The 12,045-nt window shown below is 36.1% G+C and overlaps 1 protein-coding gene across 1 annotated transcript in view; it reads left to right on the plus strand.

Annotated features, from left to right (window-relative positions):
- CNTNAP4 (contactin associated protein family member 4) overlaps positions 1–11,425 on the plus strand; it is a 203,749-nt gene extending 192,324 nt beyond the window's left edge. The window contains exons 22-24 of the mRNA XM_066568726.1: positions 4,347–4,565; positions 4,932–5,003; positions 8,033–11,425. Of these exons, the coding sequence (XP_066424823.1) occupies positions 4,347–4,565; positions 4,932–5,003; positions 8,033–8,226 (485 nt within the window). The 3' untranslated portion in view covers positions 8,227–11,425. The remainder of the gene's footprint in view (positions 1–4,346; positions 4,566–4,931; positions 5,004–8,032) is intronic.
- The last annotated feature ends 620 nt before the right edge of the window (positions 11,426–12,045 follow it).

The raw sequence follows: 12,045 nt of genomic DNA on the forward strand, positions 1-12,045 counted from the left end.
CAGAAATATATACTTTAGAAATGTAGATTTTATACATAAATCTCACACTCCAAAAGAGAACTGGTGTATAGATATGCCCAGAAAATGAAAAAGAGAATGATAATTTATGCATAACTTTAAAGCAATATTAGCTGAAATATAAACTACTACAAGAAAATGTTACAAATATTTCCAAACTTTACAATATGTTGATAAAACTGAATCAGGAATGTATAATATTTGAAGTGTAGTAGTTTATTGCAGTCACACTCACATAAGGTTAATACCACAGTGACCAGAACAGAATGAAAGCTTCTTCTATCTTTGTTATAAAATATCATATCAAAACTTTTATATGTTTGCTTAAAAATGCATTTGATTAAATCTGTGGAAATGTACACTTTTAGATAAATAGTCTATTGGCCTTTTGACCAGGACCAATATTGTCTCTTCTAAAGAGCCATACAGTTACAAAAAGTCAGAGGTGGGATTTTCTTCAGTTATATGATGGCTTTGCAATGACACAGCAGTTCAAAGCACAGAGTTATAATGACCTGGGGGGCAGTCAGCCCAATTTGTCTCAGAATCTGTACTGAAGAAAACATGTTTCTCCCCATTTCAAAGGAGTTACTATTTCTCTTAGAAATCTGATTGCTTTAGGTTCTGATTGTGAAGTCCTATCTAGAGACTGAAGAAGACTTCCTGAAGGCAGAGGAAAAAAGTAATGAATGTTTATTGCAGTGAAGAGGTCTAAACATAAGGAGTTAACAAAATATGAGATCATGTATTTCTTGTACATGAAAATGTTGTTCAGGAAAACCACACAAGGAAACTTTTTTTAAAAAAAAAAGTATTATCTTCAGTTGGAGAAGTATTTTTCTGAGCTCTTCTGCATTTGAACATGACAGTTTTTTTGTTCAAACAAAACTTGTGCAGAATCTCCTGCTCTAGCTGGATCCCTGTGAATCTGTGGGACCTGAGGGGATTCTGAAAAAGCTGGCTAATGTCACTGCCAGGCCTCTCTCTGTGGTTTTTGAATTATGGAATCTGTTCAAGTTCCAGTTGATGGGAAGCTCACTGATGTTGTCCCAGGTTTCAATAAGGGTATATAAGACTGACCCAGGGAGCTACAGGCCCATCAGTCTCACTTCAGTGCCTGGTATAATTATGGAGAAGATTATTATAGAAGGCATTGAAAAACAGCTGAAGGACAATGTAGTCATTAGTCATAGCCAGTACAGGTCCATGAGAGGAAAGTCTTGCTTATCAAACCAAATTTCTGTTTATGACAACATAAACATTCTTCATTAATCAAGGGAAGCCAGTTGACATAATCCTTTTCAGTAAATCTTTTGAAGCTGTCTCTCACAGGATCCTTCTGGACAAAATGTCCAGCCCATGGATAAACACATCATGTGGTGGGTGAGCAGCTAGCTAACAGGTCAAGCACAAAGGGTTACAGTGAATGGGGTGACATCACCTGTCACTGGTGGGGTTCCACCAGGCTCCATCGTCAGCCCTCTGCACTTCAACGTCTCTAGAAATTACTTGGATGCAGGACTTGAAGGTACAGTAAGTTTGACAATGATACTAAATTAAAAGGAATTATTGACTCCCTTGAAGGCAGAGAGGCCCTGCAGAGAGACAGAAACAAATTAGAGGGCTGGGCAGTTGCCAACTATATGAAGTTTAACAAAGACAGGTTCCAGGGTCTGTAGCTGTATGTAAGGACATAATGGGAAATGAGATGCTGGAAAGCAGCACTGCAGAAAGGGACCTAGGTGTCCTGGTCAATGATATGTTGAACATGAGCCAGCAGTGACCTGGCAGCCAGGAGGGCCAGCCCTGTCCTGGGGTGCATCAGGTACAGCATCACCAGCTGGGCAGGGGAGGGGATTGCACTGGGATGGCCTCACCTCAAGGTGTGCAGTTTTGGGTGATGTAATATAAGACATAAAGCTATTAGAAGACATCACAGTTCTTGTCTTAAAATATTCTGATAGGAGCTGTATGTCTGCTGACTTTCTGCTTGACTACTTCACAAAAACAAATGGCTGAAGCAGAGTTAAAGAGTTACTGAGTGTGTTTTGCTTTTGAGGGGTGTTTTTTATTTGTTTTTCTTTTTTTAAGACAATGTAGGTGGAGTAATTTTGTCTGTGATAAACTTGGGTACTCTTAGGAAATGAATTGCTAATAAGATACTTAATATCTTGGTTTTGAAAGAGAGGTATCTGCTAAGGAAGGCAGGAGCCTCCCTTGGAATGGAAAATGTAAACCCCCTCCCTCCGAATTATTAGAATTTTCAAATTAAGGGGGCTATCTATTAAAAGATATGAGGATAGGAATAACATTTCTTTACTGGTGTGTATGATAAAGCAAACAAGCACCCACAGCTGCGGCACCGACCCCAAACAGGACCCGGGGCCCAGTCCCGGCCCGCTCGGCCGCGGGCCCTTTCCGCCTGCTGCAGTTCCGGGCACGGCCAGCAGGGGCGCTGCTGCTGCCGGGGGCGGGGCGGGGGCGGTGATTCCCCGCGCCTGCAGGGGGCGCTGTGGCGCGGGCTGGGGAGCGCGCGGTGATGGCGGCTCGGGCCCGGCGGGAAGGGAGGGAGGAGAGGCTGCGCCTCACAGCCCTGGGGCAGCCGATCCCGGTGCCCAACAGGACTCTGAGGAGCACCAAGTAGCAGCAGCGGCCACTTCTTTTGTTTTCTTAAGTAACCAGTCGTTACTGTGTCCAGCAACTTACCAGAAAAAATTGTGTAAGTAAAAAGTAGCAGAAGGAAATAAACCTAACCCCCAGCACTTAAGGGTGCATAACTTCAGTTTACTGTACCATACAATAAACAACCTGTGAGTGTTTTTGAGTGCCACTTTCAGTCACTTAAATTTTATTTTAGGAGAACGTTGTCCCATCTAATATAAAACCTTACTTTATCCAGCAATATTTTCTAGTTAAGAAGTCAAGTGAAATCAAAGGATTCATTTATTTCCTTTCCTAATACATGTAGTTTAGTAAAGGATTTGTATAGGAACTAAAAAATAACAGAAACCACTCTCCTCTTGAGGTTTTCAATCTGATTCATATATAGAGGTATATATTTTTATTACAGAGGGTTTGCGAAAATGCTTTCTTGCCACTTCATTGTTACTCTTCCTCTTAAAATATCCCATCCTAGCAGATCCTTCAGTGCATAGAGGCAGATATTGAAAACAGCTGCAAAGAAAGCAGAGACAGTTAAACAGCCAGCATCTTATGTAATCCATCAGTGTAGGTGAGCAGACTTTTGTCTGACACCCTTCTATCTCATAGTCCATCATCACTGCAATAAGCAGAGATCAGTTGAAGAAAATGCTATTCTGCTATTTTGCAGTATTCTATCTGAACACATTATCCCATTTTTCGCTATAAACCTAAATTTTATTGAGGAGTGCACTGTAAAACTTAAAGTTATTATGGTGGTTATTGTAAAGGTCACAAGTTCATTTGTGGGTTCCATGACATGTTGGAAGTGAAAATTAATGAGATGAAATTCCTTTTTTATTTGCAAATTTACTTCCCTTATGAGTTCTCCTTTTATAACTAGTACTTCCAGAGTTTTTGCTTAAATTAGAACTGTCAGGGTAAATAAACTGTTTGTTTTCTTTATCAAAAGTGGTGCTTTAGTGAGAGTTAACAGAGAGTTCTAACATGCAAAGTACTTTTCACAAGCGTTTAGAAAGGTAACTCAAGAGAAAAAGTGGGACGGTATCTTCTTTCTTTTTTTTTCCTCCCCTTTGTGGTATCAATAATGGTATCACATTTTAAAATGCATAGTAAATTTGAACACTATTCATTTTTAAAAATTTCACAGAAAATATCTTGATGGATTACCAGGATTGGACGATCTGAGATCTTCAGGGTTTTTGCTTTGACAGACTTAATGGTGCTGAGATAGAGTAGATATATGTCTATAGAATGAATATGTTCCAAAAATGTTTATTTATTAGAAGAAATCCAATAAAATGCATTTTTCTGGAATTCATTCTTCAGTCTTATACTTTTGCAGAATGAAAAATTGTTGAATTTTAATTTGAATACATTATTTACAATAGAAACTTTTTGCTTTGGAACTTGCTCTAAGAATTTAAAAGCATTTCCCTCAGCAAATTAGCAACTGTCATCTGTCTAAAAGAAAGGGGTAGGTGTGAATGTATCTGACTGTCTTTTCATTAAAGTCAGACAAGAAAGAGATTCTGTGAATCTACATATGTTGCTGCAATTCAAATATACTCAGAGGAACACAGGTTAATTATTCATTTATTCTTCTGACACTTTATTTTGTACATTTGCACTATGATTAATTGTATTCTGTTCCTTTTGATTAACAGAAAACAGTGATGTAGATGAGGAGACTATGAAGGCAAACTCTCAGGGGTTTGTTGGCTGTCTATCTTCAGTGCAGTTCAACCACATTGCTCCTTTGAAGGCTGCACTGCACCACAGCAGCTCAGCCCCTGTCATTGTAAAAGGGCGTTTCACTGAATCCAACTGTGGTACTTTAACTGGAGCTGACTCAACATCAAGTGAAACAACCCATTCATTTGCAGGTAGCATATGGTTATCACTTGTTCTGATCTCTGAAGCAAAATCCAAATAGAATACTCATGACCTGAATCACAACTGACTTTTTATTTTCTATGTGGGTTAACATCTCAGGAGTAGTTTGTAAATAATTCTCTTTTATATGTATTTACTTCCTTTTCTCTAGCCTTTCTCTTTTCATCTGAATGTTTACATTTTTCTTTTTATCTCTGCAAAGTGTCATCTACATTGATGTTCTATGCATGCTTACTGACCCATACTACTGCCACTGTACCATATTGTAAATGAACTGTGACTGTGAGAATTTCTTTAAAAATGTCTTCTATTTGTCTGTCATTTTCTTTTTTTCTTTTTTTTTTTTTCTGCTGCAGATCACTCTGGACCAATAGATGAGGGAAAGCCCTTAGCTAATGCAATCAGAAGTGACTCTGCAATTATTGGAGGTAATAGGGACTGTAACAAATCCACAGGAAACTTTTCTTTCTAATTGTGAATCTGTCAGTGATGAATTGAAGTCAGTTTAGTTTTGTGTGCATACAGGAACAAGTAAACTATTTTTACTTTTTTACTACAGTTTTAACTATTTTACTACAGTTGGTAGACAGATAGAAGTCAAGCATTGTTTTAAAATGCAATTGATCACACTCTTCTTATTACATAAATTTATGGTGTGTTGCTATATATTGAAACATTCTGATGAAAAACAGGGTAGTAAGGACAGAATTTCAACCTGCATAATAGTGTTGTCTATGACTGTAAAAAGTGCTTGGATTTCTTGTGAAAAAACCATATATTTAAGAAAGAACCATCATTTCTTCTTGACTTTGCCAAAAAATTACCTCTTGTTACACAGTCGTGTTTAAAATTTTCTTTAATAAATCTGAACAAGAAAGACTTTTTCTTGAGAATATGAGGTGTCACTGCTTGAATCAGTCCTCTGACAGTCTGAGGAAATTTCATCCTGGTTTTCTGTTTGGAAGGCAATGTTCTCTTGGAAAGACTCATTTGTGTTGATTTACTGCTTAAAATGCATGTTAAAATAATAACAATAAAAATAATTACCATTGGTTTGAAATACAATCTCTTCTTCATTTTCTTCCTATTTCTTTTGGAAGAAAATTTTAGCCTTTTTTATCAGGCTAAAATAGAACTACAAATGACCATTCATAAATATTTTTCAAAATACTTTTTTTTTTTTTTTTTTAGTCAGAGGAATAGAGGAAGAACCCTGTAGAATTCAGTTACTTCCAAAGTGAATATGGTGATAGTCCCTTTTTTGTTTATGCCTGTCAGACCAGAGCATAAAGCTTACAATAGATGTATGTGCTTAAAGTACAGGACTGATACAGGAACCTGATGTACAGGTTTCATCACTATGCCTTTCTGGATGATTGTCCATCTCGTATGAATTCTTTATGAAGGATCCATCTCATATGGATACCCACATGAAATCTACCACTTCTGTCTCTTTAGCAAAAATGAGAAGTACTCAAATGAGCCTCAATAGGGGCAGTTTGGGGTTGGGGACCCTCATCAGAAACTCAACTCATTTTACCATTATGTCTCTGTCAGTTCAAATTTTCTTTCAAGGCATAGTGTCTTCACCTGTGACAATCATCCTCTGCAAGAATTTCTAGGAGTAGTTCTTCTTTTGGGAGGAGCTGACGAAATAAAACTTAATGATGTTTTGGCAGTATAATTCTGTTTCAAATTGCAAAGATATTTATCCCACTGCCCTTTGACAGAAAGGGCAGTGGGATAAAAAGGTCACCCCCTCTGTCTTTTAAATTCTGAAAATACTTACTTTCTAAGAGTTTTTAAAGTCTCATAGACAAAGGAAATAATGGAATTTAGTAGAACAAAACTGTCCAGGCTTTTCATTTAAGTTAAAATTGTTTAGGTCTATGAATGGTTGAGTTAGGATAAGAGCCTCTAGTCACTTTTGTCTTCCATTTATACAGTGATACCTGCTATGGTCACTGCATGCAAAAGCACACTGCGTGACCAGTGATTTTTAAGAGAGTAGTACCCAAGATACTAAAATGAGGTTATTAAACCTAGAAGCTCTTCTGCTTGTAAAGTGATACTTATTGTATCACTTTGGTGATTTTGTACAGACCAAATGAGAATTGTACCATTGATTTCAAGGAAGGTAAGAATTTAAAAGTACATTTTCTGAGTTTTTTACATGTCTAGCTTTGTCAAAACTTGCTTTATTGTTTCAAAAGATTTTTTTTTACATAAATATCTGTACATAAAGATCACTATATACTAGATAACTTAGTGTGGGTTTTTTAAGTGTGCTAACAACAAAGCATTTTTTTTAACTTCAAGCTATAATAGGTACAATCCTTTTAAGATAATAATAACACCACAATTTTTTGTTATTATGGGAATTTGGCACTCACAATTTTTCTACTGCCTATGTTTGTTTAAAAGTCAAAACAAAGCAATCTATGCAACATTAAGTAAAATTTAAACACTCTTAAATTAATATAACTAAGAAAAGTATCAGTTCAACTACTTCAGACAAAACAAGTTTATAGAAAAGTCCTTAAAGAGAGCATCTACTGTGATTCAAATAAAAGAATGACTGTTCTAGTTAATGTAAATAAAAACAAGGTTTACTTAGATTGCAAAGTCCATCGCAGAGAAGGATCTGCTGCATTAAAACCTTTATATTCCTAAAATGCTGCTCATAGTAGAGATCAAGAAAATAGGCATGTACCGAATTTTGGATGCTCTGTTTTTATCTACAGTGCTAAGAGACTAGGTATTTTTATTTTTCTTGCAGTGGTGACCAAGTTGTGCAACAGACTGTCCCTTTGTCTACTGAGGCACTGAGGCACTGCATTACAACTGTTTCCCAGACTGCTTAGTGTTCTCTCCATCCCAACAGCCTAGTCCTATTTTCTGCCTCTGACAAACACGATACATTTCCCTTCTGTTTCACATCTCCTCAAATTCCTCTCTTGCCCATCTTCTGACTCATGAAGCTGGAGTCCTAAGACCATTATGACAGGATGAATGAGGAAGAGAGGAGATGCGCTGGCAGTCTCTAAGGTCTTGCTTATCTCTGTGAGAAGTATCTCGCCTTACTGTTCCTTTTCTGCAGTGGCTTGAGTTCCCAAACCAGCAGAGATCTAGGGCCTGATAGTGAAGGAGAAAAAGAAATCCTCTTATTGAAAATAAGGCCCCTAGTGGTTTTCCATTCAATAATTTCAGAACTTATAATGATCTGTGGATTTTTTATTATTATTAATAGAGTGAAAAATTTCAAAACAATCACTATGAAACTTATACTAGAGTGCTCTTTCTGATTTGAAAGCAGCAATGTCTTCTCATTTCTCAGGCTTTCCTGTAGGCCTTCCATTATGTGATGTAGTCATTCCTTCTTCGTCTTGCTCTCTGGCTTATGTGTTATTATTTGTCTGTCCTTTCTCATTACTTTTTTTCTCTTTTCTTCCTGTAGGTGTGATAGCAGTTGTCATATTCATCCTGCTTTGCATCACGGCCATAGCCATACGCATTTATAAAAAAAAAGGCATATACTCAAAAAATGAGGCAAAAGGATCTGAAAATGAAGACAGTGCTGAATCTGCATTGAAAAGTGAGCTCAGCATGCAAAACACAGCCAATGAAAATCAAAAGGAATACTTCTTCTAATTGTCATTAATGATTTAATCTAATATAATGATGTGACAGCCTGACTTTCTTGCTAAGCCAGGGGGCTCTCACTGGGCAGAAAATGTTCTTGCACACTACTCTAAATACAATGGATTTGAGACTTACTATACTTGATATGTTCAGTCTCAGTGATTGCTGTAGCGGGCCTCTTTAAATTACATGCATTCCTTAGCTATTATACGGTAAATGCGTTTTATGTAACAGTGAATTAGATATTGTAACCAATTTCATTGTTGGTAGTTTCCGACTGTTCTAATGTGACCTTCTACAAATGAAGTTTAATGTACACACTGAATATGATTTTTGAATGGGAAAATTGTTATGAATTTATTCTTATCCTTTTCTTTAAAATTTGATTGATGATTTTTTTGTTCAAGGTGAAAGGTAGATTCTAATACTTTGTGTTACTAAAAAAATTCTGCTGTGCTGCATAATGGTGATCCGTCTTACTTCCTCAAACTGAAAATGCCTTTTGAGCTGCTGATGGCTGGTGTCAGCATCTGCTTGTGAGCCATGGCATTTAATGTCCAGAACAAACCGTAATTTTTTCCCCTGGGATATGACTGCTATCTTCATTATCCCTTCCCTTTGTCGGGCTTAGCAGAACTGAAGAGTGTACAGTGGGTTGAAATATTTTAAAATCTCTTTTGCCGTAGATTTTCACTTATGGTCAGGTGATGGCACCAAGAGACTCATGCACATTCTGGGCATTTTGAATAAAACTGGGAGGAAAACGCAAGACCTTTGCTTAGAAAGATCAAGACTAACAATAGTTAATTTATCAAGAGTGAAAATACCAAAAGATGGTCAAGGTTACTGTCCCTGGAAATTAGTGATGATGCTTCTGTCAAGAAGTAATGCTCAGTGCACTAACTGGGTTGTATTCTCTGAAATTGTTGTATCTATGATTTGCTCCATACCTCAAGTCTAATTTTTTTCAATGTTATAGAAATTATACAGTGAACACAGGAACACTTTCATTCTGCACTCTTAATAGTACCTGCAATACCTCTGTGAGAAAAGGTCTGATTACAGCACTCAAAATTAAAAAGGTGACAGAGTAAATAAAGCTATTTATATTGTACAAATTATTAGATATGAAGGCTAGGTTTAAGTTGTCTGAAAAGAAGATTGTAAGGTCACTTCAGACACCATAGGGTATCTGAAATACCCATGTGGCCTGATATGAATGTCATAGATTCTACAAAAGGTATGTGTTTTTTGGTGGAAGGCATTATAAATGGCATTAGATGACAATATTTAGGTAACTGACCCATACAAAGCCTTTTTTGGTTTTCCCCAGTCAGATGACTGGGTATCTGGAGCTTGGACCTGAGAAAACAAACAGGATTTCTATGACATTGTAGACTTTAGATGGAAATTTAAATATCTTCCAGAATTTATTTATAAGTACTCCCACTGAAAGCAATGAGAACAGTCATTGTTTTTCTATTCAAAGAATCAAAGCTAGACCCTAGATTGTGCAGTTTAGAAAATGTTTATCATAGGTGCCCAACAACATTATAAAGACATGGAAAACTGACATGGTATGCCAAAACCCTTAGTATGTAAATTTCTTTACATAGATAGTAATTGTAAATATAAATGTTCAGCAGATGTTTTCATTTAAAACTTATTTTCTTCCATCAGTCTTTACTTTCTTTTTTCAGAATTCTACCATTCCTTTCTCCTTCCTTCTATACAGATTTAGGAATTTTTAGGAAAAAATTATTTCCTTTTTTGGGGTGCCTGGATGCTCTGCAATCATAGCTTTTTCAGATTAACATGTAGTGCTTTCTTGTTTTCATTTTTGCAATTCTGTTTGCATCTCTGATAGATTAATCAGGCTGAGGACCCAGGATCAAGAACTGTATCCATGTTGTGGATTTCATACAGTTTGCTTCATGGTAAGAGGTCACCTTTAGCAAGGCCAGAGTACTGGACTATTCTTAATAAAATATGATGAAAATATCCTGTTTGTGGATGGGGAGTGATGGAGGTAAAAGCCTCACATGAGCCATGACAAGAAGACTTTGAATTATTAAGTTTACTAGTCTGAACCTTCTCATCTACTTACTTTGAAGTGAAAATTATGACTCCTTTTTGAGGCTGTGACCTAAATTGCATTAAATTCAAGAGGAGCCCTCTCAGGGACTTCTCTGCAACCAAAGCCTCTGCATTTCAGGAGGTTTTCCCTTTCTGCTATAGATAAGTAGGCATCAACCTCTTAGTGCCACTTACATCAACAGTGTCACCTGCAGGGGTGTGTCCCAGTCAGCTCCATTTTTTAGCATTGTGGGATGTAGTAACAATGTGGGACAAAACCTATAAGATGATTATTATAGTACACCAAAGCAGATATTTTGGTTGAATAATAAAAGAGAGGTTGTCTTTTATCTTGACTCTCAGAGTTACTCATATAAACCTAAGAAAGCCTAAATTTTACCCACAACAAGACAAGTTGGAAGAATGTAAACCTAACTTTTCAATCACTTGCTCTTGGTTTTATTGCCTTGTAAAGTTTTATTGTGTGTCTTCATGGAGAGAAAGTTCTCTTTCCTTACTTTATTTTGTTCCAAATGAATACTTTCTTTCCCTATTCCTCAGAATTTTTAAAAGGAACAGGAAAGCTTAGTAAAATCCCTATTTCACAGACTAGATAAAAAGGCGGAGGAGGATAAAAATGACTGTATGAGTGGCACATTATTTCATTCAAAGACTTCTTTTAAGGCATTTTATTTTGTGAGGAATTCTAAGAGGGAAAAGATATATGGATTTTGTTGAATGAACATCTGTAGATTTGTAGAATAAATCAATTATGTCTCCCTGAAGATGCAAATGCCCATTTTCATCTGTAGGAACAGTGATCATATGTTTGTTACCTTAATCTAAAATATACATGTTTGAAATCAATGAAGCAGCATTTTTCATTACTTGCTGCATTTCTATGGGGATAAAAAAATGGTGGCACCAAAGTGCGCTAAAATATCATGGAACATTGTGCTGTCCCTTTTTGATTCTCTATTCCATTGTGTGATTTCACCTCACTGTTAATAAAGACTTTTTAAAATAAAGTGAGGAAAATATTTTTTAAAAGAATTTGTATTAAAAAGTTTAAAACTGACAACAATATACTGATTTTTTTTTCAACAGTAAATATATGTAGAAGTGCACATAATATATTGGTGAGTGTGGTTATTTATAGATACTTTGGAGCACTAATGTGACAAATTTGCTATGCATTGACACATTTTCCATGGCAAATATATTTTTTCTTAAGTACATAAGAAAATAAATAGCGTCATGTATGCTGGTACATTTTTAAAGCTTTGTGTGGGCTCTAGCTATAAAGGGCTTATAATTATTTATGTACTCAACATTTAGCATATAAATATGATTTATTTAGGTTTTGGGAAAACATTTTCCAATACATACACTGTTGTGTAAATGAAGAATATGTTATAAAACAAGTGCACAACTTAACATGAAATGTAGTCACAGTCAAAATAAATTTACAATATTGTTATTCATGGCAGCGATGTACAAGAAAAAAGGCATGTAAAAGACAAAATTTCTTTAAGGAAGCCCCTGCATAAATTCAGAACATGCAACTATTGCAACTTTGCAGGGAATTGATAAGAAACTATCATTTTGAAATAAAATTAGTTACTTTTAGAAGCAATTGTAGTTGTTTGCACTCAAGGCAGAGATATAGGTGCGTAAGCTGTGTTATGCTACAGGAAAATAATGTTCTTTGTAACAGAAAAAATATTTCCAGAGTCAGAAAACCTAATTCTG

The sequence above is a fragment of the Molothrus aeneus genome, chromosome Z (assembly GCF_037042795.1).
Source record: "Molothrus aeneus isolate 106 chromosome Z, BPBGC_Maene_1.0, whole genome shotgun sequence".
Lineage (NCBI taxonomy): Eukaryota > Metazoa > Chordata > Aves > Passeriformes > Icteridae > Molothrus > Molothrus aeneus.